This window comes from Vicia villosa, linkage group LG3 (assembly GCF_029867415.1).
Source record: "Vicia villosa cultivar HV-30 ecotype Madison, WI linkage group LG3, Vvil1.0, whole genome shotgun sequence".
In the NCBI taxonomy this organism is placed as follows: Eukaryota; Viridiplantae; Streptophyta; class Magnoliopsida; order Fabales; family Fabaceae; genus Vicia; species Vicia villosa.
Window position 1 is genome coordinate 10,238,381 of NC_081182.1, and position 23,178 is coordinate 10,261,558.

The 23,178-nt window shown below is 32.3% G+C and overlaps 2 protein-coding genes across 4 annotated transcripts; both read right to left on the reverse strand.

Moving 5' to 3' along the window:
• Positions 1-3,628: 3,628 nt before the first annotated feature.
• LOC131654889 (WEB family protein At1g75720-like) lies at positions 3,629-4,853 on the reverse strand. Its single transcript, XM_058924811.1, has 2 exons — positions 4,668-4,853; positions 3,629-4,430 (listed from the first exon to the last, which is right to left on the reverse strand). Exons 1-2 carry the CDS (start codon positions 4,803-4,805, stop codon positions 3,936-3,938), a joined length of 633 nt encoding a protein of 210 aa, XP_058780794.1. The 5' UTR covers positions 4,806-4,853; the 3' UTR covers positions 3,629-3,935.
• Positions 4,854-5,840: 987 nt separating this feature from the next.
• LOC131654890 (uncharacterized) lies at positions 5,841-9,838 on the reverse strand. Of its 3 annotated transcripts, none has more exons than XM_058924813.1 (13): positions 9,481-9,838; positions 9,308-9,405; positions 9,161-9,218; positions 8,910-9,007; positions 8,655-8,823; positions 8,322-8,562; positions 8,166-8,232; positions 8,016-8,073; positions 7,856-7,922; positions 7,657-7,750; positions 7,206-7,565; positions 6,900-7,118; positions 5,841-6,645 (listed from the first exon to the last, which is right to left on the reverse strand). In XM_058924813.1, exons 1-13 carry the CDS (start codon positions 9,563-9,565, stop codon positions 6,232-6,234), a joined length of 2,028 nt encoding a protein of 675 aa, XP_058780796.1. In that variant the 5' UTR covers positions 9,566-9,838; the 3' UTR covers positions 5,841-6,231. The 3 variants fall into 3 exon arrangements, with proteins under 3 accessions (XP_058780796.1, XP_058780797.1, XP_058780795.1); XM_058924814.1 differs by having other exon boundaries at positions 9,176-9,218; positions 9,308-9,411; XM_058924812.1 differs by having other exon boundaries at positions 9,308-9,411.
• Between the last annotated feature and the right edge of the window lie 13,340 nt (positions 9,839-23,178).

A 23,178-nucleotide genomic window follows, 5' to 3' on the forward strand; every position in this document is an offset into this window, starting at 1 on the left:
AAGCGGTGGTGTATTCAGTTCGAATGCGTACGCTACCCCGCCTTTTGTTTTTGCTTTTTCTCTCTTAATGGGCCCAGACCTGGGCTTTTTTTACCTTCTGGGCCTCACTTTTCTTTTATGAAAATTTATCCTGCCACCTCTAAAATTTGACGTGGCACCCCACAATTGCAGTGCTTTTAGCATATTATTCTTTGGTAATTTTTACTTAAATGGTGTCTTTTCCGGATTTTTTAGAAAATTTTTATGATTTTTTATCGTATTTTTCAAAGAAATTGAATTTTATCGGATTTTTAAAAAATTTTATAAGTTTTTAGAAAAATATTTATAAGGTCTATGAATTTTTACCGAATTAATTTTTCAAAAATCTATGAGTTTTTATCGGATTTTTCAAAAATCTAATAAAATTAATTTTAGTTATTTTTTACTTATAAAAAATGAACTATAAAATTTTAAAAAAGTTCAAATTTTTTTAAAATATTCAAATTTTTAGAATATATTACCGAATTTTTTAATTGCACTATTGAATTTTTCATTTGCTTTTTTTAAATAATATTAATTTGAACAATATAAAAATACGTGGGGTGTTAGATTAAACTTTAAGGATGACAAGATAAATGCTCCATTCTAGGATGTGTATAGAGTTTTATTTTATGAAAGTTTTAAAGAAATACTAACTTTGAATAATATATTTATACATAGAATGGATAAAAGAAACTCCGTAAACCATATATGGGAAATGGAAAGAAGATTCTTATATTTTGATTTTCGTTGCTTTCCAAACTAAATTCATGCACATTCTATGTTTAATGTGCCTTTGAAATGGATCAAATCCATTGTTTTGTATATTTTATTTTTTATCCTCAAATAGAATAGGTATAGTGGGTAAGAAATTGAATTTGTTCAAAATAAACATTTATAATTAAAATAGAGAAAATTTAATTAAATTTGAATAGATTTAAGGGCTTCTTTCGACTTTTAAAAAAGTAGATTTATTAAAACACTAATTAGAACATAGTCGAAATCTAATATTTTCAAAAAGATGTATCTTAAAAATGATTTTAATGAAAAGTTATTCAAAGTAATTTTAAATTTAATTGATATTTTAAAATGTTGATATCTAAAAAAATTATAATGAAAATGATATTTCTTGCCAGAACTCGTCCCCGAACCGGACTAAACCGGTGGTATAAAGCCAAAAAAAATGATATTTTTAGAATAACATTTTCCAAAAAATTATTTAAACCAATTTCTTATTTAAAATTTTATAAAAAGTTTGTAAATTTTTTTAATCAAAAATATGTAACATTATAAAAATCATTAAAAAAAAGATGTTGAAACTAACATGCTATAAGAAAAAAAACTTAACATTAATTTAATTTTTATCTCAAAACTTTGTAAGCAAAATAAAATATAATTAATTGAGTTTCTTAAGATCTATTTGATAGATATGATATGATAATCGAATCATATTTTATTCATCTCAATTTAGTGTTTGGTAAAATAACGATATACATAAGTTAATCTTGAAACTATAATAATACCATTGTACATGCTCAACAACTTTCATTCTTTCTTGCATGTTCCTTTATCCATTTACTCCGACTCTACTTATGACCTTCACAATTATAACTATTTTGAATTTAATCTTTTTTTCAAGTGTCACGACTCCATCCAACATTTTCTAACACTTAAGGTTTACTAGAAATAAACAGTCGAGCATTGTTGTGACACCAATCATCAACAAAAATTATCATGCATATTAAAACACGAAGCCAAATCCTCAAATAAAAAAAATCCAATGAGCGTAAGTACAAATTATCATAAAAAGTCTTTACAGACATAAAGCTACTATTATTCACCTAAGTTACAAGTGACAAATTCAATTATTTGGGACTAGGCAATAAACTAGGCAACGATAGCGTCATAGGGGTCCTTCTAAGAATCTATGCTCCTATCTGCGAGGGGTCTTAAACCATTTCATTGCGGCTCCGGCCAAGGTTAGTGCAAAGAACTTGAACTTGACCGCCCTCTGGGCGTGGTAGTAGTCCAACTGATTGCCTACATGTTGAAAATGTTCAACTATATATGTGGTTTCGTCATAGCTCTATAGCTTGTGAGGATTCTCTAATAACGTCAGAATTGAGCTATTGAGGATGCAATCAAATATGAGGTTTTTTTCCACACTGAAAATAGAGCATTTTCATCCCATCTTTATTGTCTTCTAGGATGTCGTGTAGATGAATGATGAGGACGGTGAACATCAGGGGAGTATGATTATCGTTCATCCCTTTACGATTAGGTGGAGGAGTCGCATGTCTCCAATACCAACCAGGAGTTGGCGGCCTCGGGGCCTTTCCTTGTGGTGTTGTTGTCTCAGGTACAACAACTTGATTTTCCTATGATACCGCCTATCACATAGTGTTATTCCCGAGCGTAACATGTTGCAGGTTCTCTTCAATTATGAATAGCTTATTTGTTCACAATTGTGAATTTCATTGTTTACACTAGGTTATAAACGTTGCTCACCAGGTCGGTAGCTCCCTGTACTTCAAGGTTGGCCTGTAATAGCTGAAGGCCTGAGAGCATTTCTTATCCAAATATCATAGGTAGTGGAAGATACCGATGCATGTGATGATTCGCCTTGGTAAAATTTTGTGTACATCTGCATAATGGGAGAGTCTGGAATGCTCCCTGACTAACTCTCGATGGAGCAGGATCCTGTCGCGTAGGGTTAGAGTGGGACGCTACCGAAAGTGGATTGTCATCTACTTAAGAAGGAGGAAGAGGCGAAACTCTAACATTTTAAGTGGCTACAAGAGTAGTTTTTCGTTGAACGACAAATCAAGTGGCTTTGGTTGCCACCATGCTTAATGAATATGATGATGGATATGTTGAAAAAAGAGGTTGAAACTTTAAGGTAGAAGATCAAGAAACAGAGGTATGGACCTTTTAGGAAAGAAGATCTAAATCTCTAGATGAAAACAAATTTGAATGTGGAAATTCGTTGAAATCGGATGTCGTTTTTACAGACGGCGTCATTATTCCGTGATGGAACTAGAATGTTGGATGAACGATGAAATGAAGTGTTGGTGCGTTGGAAAGAGGAATGACCTACAAGGTTAGCACTGCAACACAAAAGCTAGTGAGAGAATGAGAAGTAATTTGAATCTGAAAAATGTATTTGAATACCTAAAATGACACACACTCTTCTTTTTATATAGTAAGAGCAGTTAAAAGTAACCGTTCGTGTGAGGTGAGACACTTTGTGTGAGTAGCCGTTGAATCTAATCAGACGGTGATAGACGTGTCTGAAGGACAAAATTATTTGTTCTCAGATAAACGAAAGATCACCTGCTCTACACGTTTTACCTCTTGGTAGTGCATTTGGGCCTTTCGCTTTAGCCTTGCAAACATCCCAAAACAACATTTAATTCAATTTAAAGGTTCTGCTCTTGGCCAATTGAGTTTGGATCACTATTTTTTCTTTGGCATTAAACACTTGCATTCTATTTTTCTTCATTTGGTTACCCCTTTGCAAGTTTGTCCCACACTCAACATATTATTTTTCATCAATGGCAGGATTAAATGGAAACGACATCATGAAAGATAATATGAGAAGAAAGAAAACTGAATTGCATTCATCATTATTTTCATTCACTTGAGATAGTTTGTACACAAGGTAGAATACACCAGTAAAATTTAAACTGTTGTTACATGAAACATCTTCATATTCCTCTACTCTACTAGTCACCATCTTACTCAGTTTAAGCTAAATTTTACAGAATATTATTGATCACTACTAGATACATACACATAAGACATGAAAATAAAATAAAAACTTTGTTCGAAAAAGAAAAGAAACTCGAAAACAAAACCCAACCGGCAATTATTCTGGTATAATATATAATGCATGCTAACATTATACTCATCACTCATCATGCAACTTCTTGGCTTGTTCCTTTTTTCCTAGAAAAAATGCCTCCAATGAGTGGAATCAATGACTTCTTCTTCTTCTTCCTAAGAGAAGGGTGCCTTTCCAATTTTTCAACACCCTGACTTTGTGGCAACATAACATGAGAAACAGACGGTGGATTTGCGAATGTCACGTACCGTTTCTTTTGAAACTCCATCATTAATTCGTCGTCGAATCTTGAACTTTTCACTTCAAACGTGTTCAAATTCTCCACGAACTTCACGTCCTCGGTTTCTGATGGTTCCACTTGATGTTTTTCGGTTTCTCGTTGCTTCAAATGTTCGAGCTCTTGCTTCGTGCGTTCGAGTTCTTCTTGGAGAGATGACATACAATGCGCCATTAACATGCTTTCTTCTTTTGCTTTCTCTAGATTCTCTCGCGTCTCTTCTAGCTCGGCTGCAACGGTTTCAATCCTCGAAGATTGATCAGCCTCATTTTCATTTGCTCCAACATGTATCTATAGATTATAAAATATTGAACGGTAAAAAGGAGTGATTTGGTTCATAAAAGTAAATGATGCATAAAACTTTGAAACAATGACACAAATACTAACGAAACACTGATAATAACTTGAAAAAATAAATAAACTGAAAGTAATCACGTGTGTCACTGTCTGGCACTGATACATATCAGACACCAGACGCACGTTTGTTCAGAGATGACAGTGTTCTATAGAGGTATGGAACCAACCAACCTGATGTTTGAGTTTGGTTACATTTGCGTAGAGCTCTCCGGCCAAAACTTTATCTCCGAATAACGAGACAGCCTCTTTGACAGACCTAAACGGTGCTCTTGTGTCAATCTCTGTGTTTCTTGAAAGCTTCTTATTCATGTTTATTAATGATGGAGAATGAGATAGTTAAGTTAGGTTGGTTATAAGTAGAAGTAAGTAAGTACTAGAAAGAGAGAAAGGAGACAATTGGCATAATATATGGTATCAAGATTGGAACCTTCTTTTCTTGGCGTCCACTTCACTTGCAACAATTCTGTTATGTTTTTTTTTTTTTAAGCGGTGGGTAAATGGTCCAAGGTTTGTTTATATTTAACAGAAATTGAACAAGACTCTTCACCCAACATATAGAGGACTTGTTGTCTTAGACAAGCATTTTGAAAGGGAGAAGCTAGCTCAATATATAATATGCAATTCTTTTTATATTCCTTTGTTAACAAGGTTGAATATTCATACATCACTCATCTTGCTAAATTACCAAGCAATCTAATCTATTCTGCCTTTATTCTTAATTACTCACAATTTTCAAAGGAAACCTTAACTCTAGCTTATTAAATCTTTATATAATTAAATTTGTTCAGCATAAAGTGGCATGGAGAAATTGAAATTTGTGGCGTATTTAAACTCATAAATACCAAACCACGACATGACACACCGAAACACGACATGACACATGCACACTCAACAATAATTTCAAAATTTTAGGATAACAAAACTCATAAATACCAAACCACGACATGACACACCGAAACACGACATGACACATGCACACTCAACAATAATTTCAAAATTTTAGGATAACAACACCGCTTGACTTTTTTAACACGTGTCATATACGAGTGTCATACAAGTGTCCGACACCGACACATATGTGACACCTGACACGCCTATTCTTAGAGGTGTTCGTGTATTTCATAGTGTCTAATCAGAGGATCCATTTCATGTTACAAATGTATTTAAAAATGCCATTCAATCAACTTTGTTTTCCAATTATTCTCCTTGTATCAACTACTAGTAGTTCTTAGAGGAAAAATAACTTTAGGAGATATTTTTTGAAACATATATCAGTTCAATTAAATTTAGATTATTATTTTAATCAATTTAACAATACTCAACTAAACCAAACAAACTAGTAAGTTGAAAGTGCACTAATTCTAATATTAGCCAATCAGCATGTGTGTTTCTATAAACAATAACAGTAATATAGTTTGGGCTCTTTGGCAACATGTCTTGTTCTTTTTTTAGGTCTGGTAATTGAGTTGTTCCTATGGATTTGTTAATTTATACATGACATTCCACAAGTAAACAATAACCAATAACCAATAACCGGGCATCTACAAATCAAAGCATACAAGTTCAAAAAGATTAACTTAGGAAGATATAGAAGCATTTATTTTTCTCTCTTTGCATACTCAGCAAGAATCTCCTGTAATATATAGACTTCACGACTTTTGTGCCATGTACATGGCTCACGTCTCGAGATGAATAACATGGCTTTTCAAACAGAAAGTGAACTAAGTGTTCAGTTTCATATGCGTTCATCACACAGCAACTGCAACGATGAGGCACCGCTACCATGGAATCTGCCTCTAATTTCTTCTAGCCCATTTGTCCTGGATAATGAAATTGATGAAGCAGGTGTAAAGGACTGTTGTTGATCAGAGATTGAAGTTATCTTTGAACCAAGTGACTCTAGCGATGCAAGAGAATGGTAAGGAACCATGACTTGGACACCCGGATTGACTACACCAGTTTCATGTCTTCCACTTTGCCAGTTAGGATATTGGACTCTCATGATATTGTTATTTACGCCGCTAGACCCACCTTGTGTTACTAGTTGCGCCGCCCAAATGTTTTGGTACTGCTGTTTATATGAATTTGTCGAACTATATTGAGTTCCACATAATGGTGTACCATAATAATGAGGTTGCTGCAACCGAACCTGCATTCAATTAAAGCATGAGCAAACAAAGTTACAAAACTCATTATCATCACAATAAGATATTAGGTGCTACAAGCCTACACAACAGTTATATGAACTGCAAATTGTCCCTCTTTTTTGGTGTTGTGGGGTAGGTTTATCATAAACAATAAACTTTACCTGCCTCATTCATGTTTGAACAATAATACAAATCACTATAAATTGTAGCTCACTAATACAACATCGTAGGAGTATATGGTTAGAACGATTAAAACCTGTGGTCCTGCAGTAGGAAGCTGATCAAGGTAAGAAGTGGATGTATACTGATTTGAAGTTGTAGGTATTGCCATGAGTCCACCATGCTGCTGTTGTATAGACCGAAAATAAGGGGCTTGTGATTTTGAGAATGGTCCCAACCTACTTCCACCTTTAATTAAACAATCATCAACCTTCAAGCCGTTACATCCAGCCGACAAGGACAAGAAGTTGAAACTCTGCAGAATATAAAAAATATAACCATCAGAACATAATGACGAGGAGACAAGGAGAGACATCGTTACCAAAAGTATTCATAAGCTTACTTGCGATTGAGGAGCATGTTTTGAAGGTGTTGGAGATGGCTGAGACAGAGATATGTCAAGAAAATGGCACTGCTGCTGAAGAACACCATTTTTATTTTCAGGGAAATTCTTCAAACTAGCAGATTGAACTGTTCTGGCAGCAAAAGCATTTCCATTTCTCGTCGTATTTGAGTTTTGTGCATCGGTTAGAACTCCACACTTTGACCCTTGGTGTTGTACTCTGATTTGATCACACTCGTAAAGCTCAGGTTCTTTGGCAACCTGCGGTTTTGGTAGTTCTAAACTCCGGATGAGTTGACTGATGTGAACATGAGCTGCACAACTCTTCCATGACTTCTTACGAACGGAAGTTTTGGAAATCTGCATCATCTTTAATTGTTCAAAACAACCAATAGGTATATATAAATCATGCAAAACAGCACTCACTAAGCATGAGTTTTGAGTTTCTTACCTTTCCACCAGAAGAACTTCTTTCCATGAAATCATGTTTGGAGTTGCTAATAGCAGCATTCAACCAATGTGGAGCTTTAGCGGCAGCAGAAGACCTTAAGAACAAAAATCCATCAAATTTGGATAAGTAAAATCGAGGGGGCGAAGGAAATTAGGCTACATAAAAAAAGGTCAAAATGTATTTGAATAAAAAAATTTACTGCAAATAAGAAGCATTAATCGCAGTAGATGCCCTTGCCGTCGAGCCTGTCCATAATGTTAGACCATCTGATAAAACAACCAAAGATATGTCCATTCATAATCAAAATAAGAAAAATCACTGCTAGTAACAACCAACGAGAAAATTGTCTCCTTGCATACCATTTTCTCTCTGGTACTTGATTATATGTTGCTCTTGCTTACAATCAATGCCACCAGCCTGAAACACAAGTTGATAAAACACCAACAGTACTACCATTAGCTTGTAAGACAAGAATTTTATATGCAAACTATAAAAGCTGAAATAACTACCGTCTCATACTCCACGTCTACTTTTCCCCCAATTTGTGAAATTTGCGATTGTGTGGATGCATTTAATCTACAATACAATGGGAAACCACAATAATTGATAAGAAAAACGATTTGAAAATGTTATAGATTTCACAATGCAACTGAAAAACTACCCACCCCATTCCAAGACACAACTCAGAGTCATGCAATTCCGCTTTAACATCATTTTCACTCCTCTTAACCATCATAGTCACTCCCTGCAGATTTACTTTTGGAGTCGTGCTGTGAGTTGCCACCGAGAAATCTTCACTTCTGTGTAAACCAATCTGTTCAACACCAACGGCTTCGCTCAAAGGACTATTTTTCACTGCTCCCTTAGCTGAACTTTCAGCAATAAGATTAACATCCTCAGTAGCTTCTGAAGTCAAAATTCATTAACAAAAAAAACTAATCATAAAATTGATAATCATTAATATAATTAGCATTAATAACTCTTGAAAGTGATGTAACCTTGATAAATAACATTAGCACTCTCATCTTGGTCCTGCGAAACCGATAATTTCTTCGATTCGCGGTCTAGTTCACTCTCATCATTGGTAGGAAACATTCCAGCCAAGGCATACAGAGTCTCAGCAACCTCTTGTTCATCTTTTGTAATGGGCCCAAGTTCAACTTGTTTCTAGAAAATTAAAATTACAAACAAAATTAAAAAAAAAAAGTTAAAGTTCAGAATCATAATTCATAAAGAGGTTTAACAATACTCACTTTGGATTTCTTTATGCTATCTTTTTGAGCAGATTCTATTCCATATTTCAGCTTTTCAGAATCAGTTAAAATCGATTCACGACCCCGCTTCTTCATGGCTGTTACATTAATTAATTAAAAATCATTAAAATTAATTAAAAATAATGAAAAATTATAAAAAAATATATATTAATAATAAAGAAAATTCACACTTTTTTTCTTAACCCAAAAAAATAATAAAAAAATGGGTGAAGAGAAAAGAAAAGAAAAACCTGAACGTATCTTACGCGGAACAGAGGCATGATCAACGCCATTGCATTCATTGAAAACCTAAAAAATCAATAACAATAATTATTTTCGAAAGAAAAATAAATTCAAAAAAATAAATGAGTAGAAATTAAGTAGAGATTAAAATAAACCTTTTTGTTATTGGAAATTGATTTATGAGAATGATGATCGAGATTGCAACCCATTGAGCTCAAGGTTCTTAACTTTTCCTTCTTCGATTTTTTGAAACCTGTTACTGTTAGTGAAAACGAGATAAGAAGAAGAAGGAATAATCGGAAAGCGACAATGGAGTTATATTATTTACCAGATTGTTGTTGTTGTTGTTGTTTTTTGCGAATGTGTCGGTTTGTGGTTCGAGTTGTTGCACGTTTCATTGAGGTTTTGTCCATTTCAGAATAAGCTTGTTCTCGTTCTCGTTCTCGTCCATTCGAATGAGAGACACTGTGGTGTTTATGTTGGAAGGAGAAAAGAGAGGAAAGTGAAAAGAAAGAAGAAGAAAAGGAGAAAAGTGATTCGTGGGTTGCGTTTTTCAGAGAATCAGGTTCTGTTGTTGTGAATGAAATAATAAAGCAGTAGTAGTAACAAACAAACTCAGAGTTTTAAGAGAGAGAGAGAAAGAAGAGAGAGAAACACACATACATACATGATACATACACTGACTCACGTGAAAAGAAAGGTAACGGAAAGAAAAAGATAAAGGAAGCACCTTCTCATTTGTCTTGTCCGTGAGAATTCTAAAACCTAATTAATTTTGTACTAAATTATCACTTTAATGGTAAGCTATTAAACTTAGTTCATTTTTTAAGTTTTTTTAAACTAAACTTATGCATATTTATTTATTCATAAAAATTAATAAATTGATTTTCAAATGTTGAATTTTGTGTTGCTTCTTTAATGCATATAACCTTTTATTAGTAAAACTTTTTGACTCCTTTATGATTGTCTAGCTTATTTGGATATTGATTCATGATTTTTCATTTTTGGTGAGTTGGAATCAACTTCATTGTATGGTCTATTGGACATGACTAAAACAAAATATAATGTGGAATTTGCCATCATATGCTACATTACTTTCTTCTTGCATAGATATTTAGTTTTTTGTTTTGTTATTTTTGGTGTGTCCTTTCTACTCGGAAAAAAAAACTATTACTATAATTTATAATTAGGATGTTTATGTTAGTAAATATATTTCTTTTTAGGGGTGGTAGAACGGACTGTCCGCCCCATTCCACCATATGTCTGTCAAAAAGAGAGTGGGGCGAACAAGTCCGTCAAATTGAAACGGGCATAAAAATCTAGTCCGTCCCGCCAAGGTGCGGGTTGTCGCAGGTTTGCCCGTCTATTTTTTTATTTACTTGTTTTTCATTTTTTTAATAGAATAATAGACTTTATTTATATTCAATTAGATTTCTCACATATATTTTTTTACGATCTCATAGTGGGATACCCTAGGTGATGCCTAATATCTGGCACATATACACACACTCTAAAAATAATATCTAGCATTCTCGCTGTTAAATAGAGTAAGGATCCTATAATATCTCTATATTGTTGGCGATGTTGATTTCCATTTCATTCTCGTCTTTGTTAATCAATACATTTGAAGTTATGGGTGTTGAAATGCTCTTCGAATTGTGCATATCGAACTTCTTGATAAGCTTCAAGCAATATTTTGTTTGGCTTATGAAGGTTTCTTCTTCAGCTTTCTTGATTTGCAATCCTAAAAAATATGTGAGCTCTTTCATGAGAGACATTTCAAATTCACTGCATGATACTAGCAATCATCTTGCAAAGAGATTCATTAGTGGCACCAAATATAATATCATCAATGTAAAAATAAACTCAAATTAATATGCAACTTCTTATGCAAAAAAAGAAATTTAGTGCGAAAAATGTTTAATGCAATGTGGATTATAAAAAAATCAATGCAATTAAAACAATATTTTGATGCAGATAAAAAATATTTTTTATGCAAATGAAAAATAATTGTATGGTTATGATGCAATGAAAGCAATTAAGGTAAATTAAGTGCAACTACGCAAGATAGAGAAGAAAGGAACAAACATACCAATTACGATGATTTAAGACTAAACTTCTTGCACAAGTAAAGTTAAAAAATAACAACTCTAATACAACAAAAGGAATACTAATAGAATAAAAAAATGATTGGATACATCTTCCTTCACTTGTCTTGAGAATCTAGTAATATTCTCAAACACTCTTGGACAAAATATAAAACTAGGTACCCAATTTTAGTTGGGTCCTTGGGATTAGTTAAGAACACTTAGGTATCTAAGCCATGGTACCATCATGAACTTTATCATTCCTAACATGGAAAAAAGGCCTAATGTGACATTTATGACCACAATAATGACAATACAACTTTAGATGAAATACTCTTTCTATTTCTTCTAGCAACATGGGGATTTTTATTGAAAACAATCATTCTTTCACTTGAAGAAGTGGAATTAGTAGTAGATAGTGAAATAACATGTGTTAATTGTCCTTTGAGGTTTTCAATTTCAAATTTTAAAGTTAGACTAGTAACACACTCTACTTTTTCTACCTTTTCAACTAAGTGTTAGAAACATTAAAACGCTCATCAACTAGAAATGTATGTGTTACCTTGAAGGAATCCTAAGCGCTATTAAAATCATTAATCTCCTTTTAAAGTTTCAAATAATTTTCTTTTAGAGATAAATTTTCTTAAAAGAGTTTAATGAATCCACATACATTTCATTAAGATTAGAAGAGTATACATGTGAGTCTTTATTTTTATTTCATGCCATTAAACATAGGATATCACATTCATCATCCGAACTTTAGAAGGAATCTGAGGAGGAGGTCTCATCCTCTTCTTCTCATGCGATATAGGCTCTACAACCTTTGGCATTTTTTCCCTTCGTCTTGTAGAATTTCTTATTCTTCTTTTTATGATGCTTAATGATACTTGGACAAGTTGCTCTATAATGTCTCGATTTTCCTCACTCATAACATGTGATGCCTTCATCCTTTTTCTTATGTTCTCTTTTAGGCAGAAGAGACTTTTTGAAATTTATCAAAGCTTTGTCGGAATGATTAAGCTTTTTCTTTTTAAGTACCGATTATAGTGGCTAATGAATAACCCCATCTCCTCTTCCTTGGGAGATTCTTCGTTAGAATTATCACTTTCTTCTTTTGATTTATTCACCTTAGATGACAAAGCTTTCAAAGAAAGGTCCCGTTTATCTTCTTTACCTTTCTCTTTCTTTATTAACTTCACTTTGCTATCCATGAGTCGTTTCAATTCATTATCATGTTCAATAAGTTTCCCAACAACTTTGTCATGTCCAATGTATTAAGATCGGGAGATTCTTTTATGGTTGTAACCTTCGGTTTCCATTCCCTGCATATTGAGCTTAATATTTTGTTAGCATAATCTTTGTCAGAATCAGCCTTTCCTAAGTTGTTTAGTTTGTTGATTAAGTAAAGGAAACTAGTTTGCATGGATTCCACATATTCTCTGGGTTCCATACGAAAAGGTTCAAACTCGTCTGTTAACATGTTGATCTTAGAATCCTTGACGTCTTCACTTATCTCGTAAATGGTTTAAAGAACATTCCACATGGGTTGTACGCTCTTATGATGTGAATTAGATTAGAATACTTTCTTTGATTTCAAATCATATAAAGTCTTTTTGCTTTCATTGTTTATCCAATCCTTTGGGTGCTTAATAAAGTTATCGACTTTGCTTCTAGGGATGAAAGGCTCGTCGGTAACTGCTACCCATATATTTTTGTCAACTGATAGTAAATGCACACACATGTTTCCAATGAGAATAATTTTCACCTTTAAAAATTGGTTCTCTATTATACGCTCCCTTCGGATCGTCACCACCCATATTCCAAAACTTTTGAGTCGCTTAGACCTGATCAAAAGACCAGCTCTGAGGCCAATTGTTGGGTGAGAATATGGAGTAGAGAAACAATTTTGAGGGGGTGAATAGAACCTTAAAAAATTGTTTGATTTTAAAAATTGTTTCTCAAGTTTTTAAAAATGAAATTCAGAGTCTGCGTTGTGAAAAGCAATTTGCGAAAATACAGAAATAGAGACATTATGCTTATCTTGGAAGGAATCACAAATGCAATTATACTACAATTCACAATTTGTTTTAAATTGTTCAAAGACAATAACAAAAGTTACCATTTATATTGAATTGATAAATTGAAAAGTTTCACAAGAATTCTTCTTTTCAAAATTCAATTGTTATGGGATTCTAACACCACAATATGCAGATTTTAATCAGCACTGAAACACTAATAGGTTCCGATTCCAACAAAACCTACACATATGTAATTAATTGCTACCAACAAGAATTAACGATAAGTTACACTAAAAAATAATTACCTAAACATGTAATAACCTACAAAAATTAAAATAAAAGTGAGAGAGAGAGAGAGGGGGGGGGGTACATAAGGATGTATAGTGGTTGGGCTCTATATTCCTCGCATGAGTCTACTCCACTCTCTCATGGTTTCCCATTAAAAGTCGTTCTTCCAATATGCTTTGAAAATTATTACACAAGTTCATACAATCACAGAATCCACAATAATGATGAGAAAATAAATCTCCTATATGAATCTTTACTTGTATACAATATTAACGTTTAACTTTTTGTGAAATCTTTACTCAATTATCGCTTCTTGTATCTTTTAGCTTCACCAATCTACTCCAAGTCTTTGTGTATGGCAATCTCCGTGATGTCACCGATTTCTTTAGCGATGAAATGTATGAAGATTGAGAAAAAATCATACCTTGTCTGTAGGATTCCACACAACACTACTAAGGTCAGCTTGGAGAGAATAACCTCATTCTTTTCACTTGAATTTTATGACCACTAGTCACAACTACCACAATATTACAAGCCTCATTAAAACCTTTACATATCCTTCAAAGAAACTTTAGATCTAATACAAGTCTTCTTGAACAATTACAATCTCCTCAATCAAGATTTGAATCCAAAACATGAGGTTGAAGATGAAAGAACTTTATTTGCAAGAGGTTTGACTTTTCAAAAATGGAAGTTTTTGTTACGTAGTTACATATGTAATTATTAACAATATGAGATGACAAAAGATTTATATGTGTAGGAGATTAAGCATAAAGACAAGTGAAAATGGTTGTTAGAATCGAGTCAAGAACATTTGTTGATTTGAGTCAAGTGAACAAGTAAAGTGGAATAAATTAACATAAAAGAAGTGACCTGTTTTCCAATAATTAGAGTCAAGTTATAACTGTGATTCAAGTCATGTAAAAATTGTGATTCGAATCAAATTAACAGTGCCAAACATGAAAATGTGAGAAACTGAGTGATTCGAGCCATGTGTAAGTGGTGATTCGAATCAAACTGGACATAGGATAACACGAATTGTGTGATTCAAATCATGTGCAACTTATGATTAGAGTCACTGTGTTGCATGATTCAAATCAAGTGAAAGTCGTGATTTGAGTCATAGATACAAAAATCTTTCTTTCTTTCCTATATTTGATTTGATTCGAGTTACGGTTTGTGAGTGACTGTAGTCACACACATGAAATCTTAATTTTTCAAGTTTTTAAAATAATTTGAGATTTCACTCCCCACATAACCTGAACCAACATCAAATATGGTTCTTGTTCCATTAACTCAACCAATTGACTCAAAACATAATGATAACACTCAAATGCAAACATTGTAATCATGCATGCCAAAACGAGTATATTCAAACCTTAATTCAAATATGTACAATTGAAGTGGAGACTCAATAAACAATAATAACGAAACAAAAGATTAAGAGACAAGCAACAGAACTGTATTGGGGTTCTCTCCATCAATATATTAGAGACATGTAACTTTAGAAATTGATCATCACATAGAAGTTTTGGTACGATAATTATGATTTTCCAATAAAAAATTGATACTTGCACAAACAAAATGGTATTTCCAAGAGGTTAAGAGTTTAACATTCAAGTCAGTGTTTAAATAAGGGAAAACTTTGCAATCGTGTGTAAAAGAATATCTAAGTGTGACTCAAGGTCACGTTCTTATAGAAGGAACGATTATATTTGTTCTTAATTTGTCTGCGTGGAGTGTAAGTAGTAGTTGAATGTGATCAACAGTAAAGATAACTGATGAGGTTGTGCTCCTATGCAATATTCGAAAGTGAAGGTCCACATGTGTCAATTAGTGAAGCATTTTTTGATAAATTATGTTGGTTTTAATGAATCTTTAGACTATTCAAAAATAGGGTTAAATATGTTTCTGGTTCTACTAAATAGCTCAAATTTCATATGTAATCCCTCCAATATTTTTTTTTAAAGAATGATTCTCCTAAAAAAATTCCTTCCATACTTTTGGTCTCTTCTGCAATTTAGCGACGATTTTTACAACTTAACGGCATAATTAGTGACGACTTTAGCGATGATTTATTACTTAGCGGTTAAATTAGCGACAATTTTAGTATTAGAGACCAAAAGTGGATTAAAAATTTTTAGAGAACCATTCTTTAAAAAAATATTTTGAAGAATTAAAAACGAAATTTAAAATATTCAGAAGGATCACAAACATATTTAACTCTTCAACAAAACAAAAGATAATCTTATTTAAAACTTGTCAAACATTAAATTAAATATTTTTTTCATTTAATATTGGAATTTTGTTCACCACATTTATGATTTTAGTTAGGAGAACTCTAGAATATTAAATATTAAAGGCATCATATATGTTTTTCAAATTCTAACAATAAAAAATTCTAAAAGATATTTTGATTAAAAAAGAATTTTAAATATTTCTTGACTAATGAAGGAATTCAAAAAGATTATTAAAAAAGTATTTTTATTTTTAAATATGATGTGTTGTCATTATAATAATTTAAACTTCAAAAAAATTAAACACTCTTTTATTAATAATTTTATCAATTAATTTAGCTAGAAAAACATATATTTTAAGGACCAATTTAAATACCAAATGGCAAATTAAAGACACATTTAAATTTATTTGTATTATTTTAATACATTAACAAAAACTATTATAACAACACCTCACATATTTAAAAAAAAAAATTAAAACATAGTGAAAACATAACTTATAACATTATAGTCTTAAACATTTAGTTTGAACGCTCAGCTCACATGTTATTTTTTATTTTGCAATTTGATTTTGTGTAGGCAAGTATGTTTAATAAATTTTACTTACATACTGTATGTGCTTGCTTAAGATTTATATGTGATTTTTTTATTTACCTTTTCGAGTTGTTCTATACTATTTTTTTAGAAGTATTTTTAGGTCGAATTTTAAATCTCTCAATCTTTTGAATTTTTTTTTAATTTTGATCTATTTAAAATATTGCAAATATTTTTTTAAAAAATTGATATTTAAAAGGCACATATGTTGTGATATTTAAAAGGCAAATATGTTATTCTTCTCGTTTCTAAAAATGCTTACAAAGTGGATCAATCCGAGAGAAAGAAGAAAAGTTAAAGAAAAATTAACATGATTGGTTTAGCTAACTCGTGAGCACTTTGAATTGAATGCAATGCGAAATGACCACACACACTCTTTTTATGTGTTCTCTTTATGTTTAGCCACCCCACACATATTAACTAGTTCTATTTTTTTTCCACGCACATTATAATTTTCATAAACAAATGCAAATACCTAATTATGAAATTGTATTACCACCTTTCACCGCCCCCTAAAATGTGATTAATTTATTTATTCAACTGAATTAGCTATATTATGTATGTGGTTTATCAAAAGTTGCTTTATTGTACAATAAAAAAAAGTGTACTTGTATCAACATATTAATATCTAATGACAATGTGTCATATGATATTTTTAGTATTGAATTTTTTTATTTATATATTTTAATTATTTTTAAATAATAAAAAAATAAAATAAAATTTTTAAACTTTAATATAGATAATAAATAACAAAATTATATTAATGCATGTATTAATATAATTTTCAGGAATTTCCATGTATTAATATAATTTTTTATTTATTATTTATATTAAAGTTTAAAATTTTTTATTTTATTTTTTATTATTTAAAAATAATTAAAATATATTTTAATTCACTTAAAATATTTATTGAATTTATAAATTATAAATAAATTAAACAAAATCATTTTAATTAATAAAATGAAATGGCAATATGGAAAAGAAGTGTGGCATTTGGGAAATTAATTTTCAGCCTGTAACATTTTGGGATATTGATTTCAGGAATGGGTTACATTGAGAAAAAGTTCCGCAATTGTAAAAAAGCTCACGAAATGCATTAATATTGCAAAATGGAGATAAGCATGCATATAGATGGCACGTGATACTTTTCTCTCCGTCCTCGTACCATTCTGCAGAATGCAGTATATGTATGTGAAAAACTGTTGCTAATTTGTGTCTTGTAGTTTCTGAACTCAGATCTCACTCTGCATTCTTTTTATGTGTCCTTTTTCATTGTGTAGTTACTACTAGTACTAACAAAACACCGTTTTCATGCATTGTGAGAGTGTGAGAAGCACGCGCAAGGTCACGTGTAGAGGGATACAGTTTCATGCGGTTAATTCTTGTTACTACACGATGAATTGAATTGCTTGGTTGGTTACAAAAAAATTCAAAGTCACTATTTCTGATGAGCTTAGTCTCCGCGCCCAGAGTCATGTTTTCTGCGTGACTGTCACATCTCTTCTTTCTTCACTCCTCGTTGTCACTTTTCAAATCCAATTCAATTTATTAAAATATAGTTTCAATACTTCAAATAATATCAAAATACTTTAAGTTTGATAAATGTATTTTGAGTATTATTATTTAATGTATGATATTTTTATATAACTAGATTTGTTATAAAAAATAATAAAATAATTTATATAAAAAAAATTTAAATTATTGTTAGAGAACACTTGTTTTGCATCTTAAAAAAAATTTGTTTTGTATTATTTTGAATAATATAAAGAATGAATTATAGAAAAATATTAAATTTATAAGTTGTTCCTTTGAAAAAAAATTAACCATCAATCATACTAAATACTAATATTAACCTCAATTGTATTTCTGGTCAAATTCAATTCAAATTTTAAGATTAGATCATTTCTAAATTAATAAGCTCAAACGAACTATATATATCATGATTAAGGTCACATTATTATCTATTTGCAATTGTCCTAAGAGACAATTATCTAATTACAAATTTGAGTTTAAAATTCCTATTTTTATTTATATAAGGTCTAATTTATTGCTTTGGTTTAGGTACACTATATTTCTGTTCCACAATCTGACACTCGCGACACAAACTTATTTTATTGTTGTTGTATTTGAAGATACGCTTCTCTCTATGTAGTATCAACCAACTGTTATAGTTAATTTCCACCTAACCAACTCTCAAATCGTTGATCTTAAGTCTGATTAGGATCAATAACACCTTATGCGAAAATCATGTTTAAAATTTTCTATTATTTATCTCCAAGGTTCATACCCTCCCAAGACGACATGCACTAAGCATCCTCACCAATAATCCATAGCTCCACAAAGTTTATGGCACTATCACATGATCTTCCTTGTTAAATGTTGATCTAAATCAGTCGTGGAGTCAAGAGGTCCCTCCTCCGTCCATTGGTGTTCAACAAAGCCAACTCTTTGCTAGAGGATGGGAAGAAAAAAACCTCCATAAGGACTTGTTGGAGATCGTTCAACAACAATTCTATTGGTAATTAGTTACTGCACATTTGAAATCCCTCCTCCGTCCATTGGTGTTCAACAAAGTCAACTCTTTGCTAGAGGATGGGAAGAAAAAAACCTCCATAAGGACTTGTTGGAGATCGTTCAACAACAATTCTATTGGTCATTAGTTACTGCACATTTGACCTAGGTTTTATTTCAAACCTTACTATCATAGTAAATAGCAAGGAAAAAATTTAAAATTATTGGATAAAAATATTTCAACCGCATAATCACTAGCATCACACATAAACTTAAAAGGTGAATCCTATTTGGGTGTTATGAGTTTGGGCGCAATCATCACTTTTCTTTGTAAAACCTTGAAAGATTTAAATCATTCATAATTAAACTCAAACTCAATTTTTTTTGGGTAGAAGGGAGGGCCTAAGCCCAAGAAAAAAAAGAACTACACAAACACCCCCTTAGCAGGTGAAAACCCTATGGCATCCTCCTCGAAGAATTTAAGAACAGACTCAGGAATAAATTCAAAGATACTTAAATCTGCTCGGGCTTTCTTGCCCATTTTAGCGAGCTCATCAGCACATCTGTTGGCTTCACTATAAACATGCTTAACATCCACCTGCTCAAACAAATCTAGCAAGTTCTTAATGCTTAGAATCAAGTTTCTACCAACGCTATTCCACACCAAATCTCCAATTAAGGCTTGTCAAACTTCAAGCGAATCCACATTCACCTCCAATCTACTATAGCCTAACTCAAACTCAATTTTATTTCATGAAAAAGTTTCTCAATAGTATGGAATATTTAGAGGAGTCTTGTCGATAAAAATTATTATGACCTAAAAATATTTGTGTTCCTTTAACATTTGTAGTAGGTTGTAACTTTTCTATCACTTCAATTTTTTCTTTATCTACCTTAATGCCTATTGGTGAAATTTTAATAGTAAATTTATAATCTGTCAAATAACCTTGAAATAACATTTCTCCTAATTTAATAGTGAATTAATCTTCATTAATATTTTTAAAACTACATTGAAGTTTTCAAGGCAAGAATCATAAATTGTGCCAAATACATAAAAATCATATAGAAATACCTTGATTGAGTTATCCATCATATAAAAAAAATAGAAAGCACACAAATTTGGAATGTAGTTGGTGCATTCTATAAACCAAATGACGTATTTTGATAACAGAAACATTAGACACATAAATTGTTGGCTTTTCTTGATCCTTTGGGTATAGCATAATATAGTTATAGCTTGAATAACCATCTTGAAAGTAATATAATGATTGACCTGTTAATTTATCCAACATTTGTTTCATGAAGGGCAAAATAAAGTGGGACTTCCTTATTTCCTAATTGAGTCTTACACACTCACTTTGCATTCTTCACCTGCTTACAATACGAGTAGGGATAAAAAAATTCTTCACCGCTATCATTCTGCCTTATAATGGTAAAATTGGTACTTGTTCCTGCAAAAAAAAACACTTGTTTAGTAACCCTTTGGAAGCTGGTCAGACAGGGCCACAAAATAGTCACAGTGGGTAACTTGTGTGTATACTTTGGATATTGCTTGTCATTTTCTTTGACTGATCGTTAATTTATATAGTTTGACTTCTTGGAGGATGGTCCTCAATAAATTTAATATTCGTTAATGGTTTTTAAAGCCGGTGTCCGCTTGTCGCGTATTTCGGGATCACACGACGTTGTGTCTTTAAATGCTCTTTCAGACATGTCAAAATATGGCTTCCTTCTCGCCATAAGCCGGGGAAGAGTGAATGTGTTTTATCTGGAATATATGTGTTATCTCGCACAAAACCTAGGAGATTATCCCGACGTGTACACATTCCCCCAAGCGTGATGTCCTAGGTGCGAAGCGCTTAAGATTGCCACATAATTATCTTTGAAATCAGGGATGTACACAACCCCCCAAGTGTGAGGCTGAAGGAAGCGAAACTCTTACGATTACTACACATTGATCGTCGAAATACGGGATGTACACAACCCCCCGAGCGTGAGGCCCAAAAGGGGGTGAAAAGCTTAAGGTTGCCACGTATTTGATCTCCAAAACCTGGGATACCAACCGTCGTGTCGTGTTGATGCTACATCCTTTTGGCTTCAGTGATAGAGAAGCTCAATCATTTGTGTAATGATTACAATTTACGGGAAATTGTTCTACTTACCTAGGGTCATGATTACTAGCCTACCAAGGAAGTTGCTGGTTTGCTGTGACTTATATATATATATATATAACCCTCACAATGGGTTGCCAAATATCTATCTCTGTCTTTTTCCAAAAGAAAACTTGCCTCTCTTCTGTTTTATTCTTTAGTTAAATGTCAACAGCTGACACCAGATCCTCTTTCCACTTCAAGTACTATGAACATTTTTCTTTGTTTTTGTCTTTAATTTTTTATTTATCTGCTTTTCCATTGTTATAATCTGTGAGTGTGACGATAATGAGGCGCTGGTCCCCCTTCCAATACGGATGAGATGTACGAGTTGTGGAAACAATGTGCATAACTGTCTAAATGTTCAACTGGTAAAATGGATTGGGATTTTGTGGCGAGGGAATTATACGACACATATTTTAATAATGATTATCTGAATAGTGACACTGATTTAGTGTCTTCTTCCTCAGGTTCCATCGAGGTTATAATGGAGCTTCCTACCGAATCTTTTAGCGATGAGGTATTGTGCTATGATTCAGAATGGCTTAATGATTCCTGGTGCTATTTTCAAGAAAGATTGGATTTATAAGTTACTGGTAACAAGGATGATGTCGTCTTGGAGCCTTGTATATCAGGCGAGAAAGTTTGTATATGTTGCCCACCTGGTTTCCCCGAGGAGTACTTTTATTTTTATCCCAATTTTATTAAAGATTTTTGCATAGGAATTCCGTTCACCACCTTCTAGTTCGAACTGCTGAAGGTGTTAAATGTCGCCCCCTTCCAACTTCACGGTACCAGTTGAGTGTATGCATGTGCTTTCAAAGTATTACATTGGCATCTAGATATCACGCCTACTATTGGCATATTCTTTTATTTGTACGAATCATGTGGTAGTTATAAAGGTGGTTAGGTGCTAATTAATGCCATGCATGGCCGATCTATGTCCTCGCCATATACTTCTAATTATAAAAGTTGGAAAGGAAAATTTCTATTGGTGAAGGGGCGGTCACTGCCACGAGGTTATGTACAAAGAAGATGGTGTGCACTATGTTCCCACTTACTAGATCGAAGAAGTTGTAAACTGGGAGTGTTTAGGCTTTGAATTAATACTGTCATAGTGAATTTTCTTTTTAACTTGGTAACCCCTAGAGTAGGTGATATTGCAGCGAACTAGATTAACAATTCTCTGTGTTATTTATCATTCTGCAATTTTAATTTAGTATCAATTTCAATCTGCTATGCCTGATATGTTTCCGGATGTTGAAAGATCTGTCTTGACATTATGTATTGTTGACACAACTATGTTACCATCATGTGTTGTAAGTGCTAGAAATTCAAATATACTGAACTTCACCCATTCATACCAAACGAATAGTAATACAAAAAGAAAAATAGAACCACATAAGTTCACAAATCACACTCACTAAAGCACTTAGAAAAACCTAGAATAAAAAAAATAACTAAATCAACATAGATCTCAACCACCAATCTAATCTAAAATTCAACCTAAAAGATAGAAAAAATTTACGCAAACACCGAATCAAACATGAGCAAGCATTCAATTAACACACTGAACGAATCACAGATCGAGAATACATAACTTATTAATGCTTCTACTGTTAGATCTGTGGCCGACTGTAAATTTTAAATCCATTTTTATTTTATACAATTGATTTTCTTTTTGTGTTTTTGATATATTATTTTGTATTCAACTAAACAAAAGATCTACATAAAGAAAATCAAAAGACCCAGACTCGATTTTGTAGTCCTACTTCATCAGTCGTAATATAGCTATGAAGCACGATTTCTACTGAAATTATCACTCTAATTTTATTTGTTCAAATAAAATTGCAAAGTTCCAACTTTTATCTTTGATTCATTCTTTCCTCATTTCATTCTCACTACTGTTGTACTTTAAACTACAAATAAACAAAGATATGTGATGAAAGTTTGTCACATCTAGTTTGAAGATAAAGGCAGAAATCATCTGGGGAGGAGGATGTCGTTAGTGAAGAAAACATGGGGTAATAAGTCATACCATTGCTCCTTTATTCGTTAAAAATGAGATTTTATTTTGCCACCCCAAATTTTGATTTGGTATCCTACACCCCTTATATTTTTACCAGCCATGTATAATAATA

Excerpts from the sequence above, each read along its gene's own strand:
- LOC131654889 (XM_058924811.1), bottom strand. The coding sequence starts at position 4,805 with ATGAATAAGAAGCTTTCAAGAAACACAGAGATTGACACAAGAGCACCG. Across the intron at positions 4,431-4,667 it reads TAACCAAACTCAAACATCAG|ATACATGTTGGAGCAAATGA; the intron begins GTTGGTTGGTTC and ends TATAATCTATAG.
- LOC131654890 (XM_058924812.1), bottom strand. The coding sequence starts at position 9,565 with ATGGACAAAACCTCAATGAAACGTGCAACAACTCGAACCACAAACCGA. Across the intron at positions 8,563-8,654 it reads TGCTAATGTTATTTATCAAG|AAGCTACTGAGGATGTTAAT; the intron begins GTTACATCACTT and ends TTTTGACTTCAG. Across the intron at positions 7,566-7,656 it reads GAAGTTCTTCTGGTGGAAAG|ATTTCCAAAACTTCCGTTCG; the intron begins GTAAGAAACTCA and ends AAGATGATGCAG.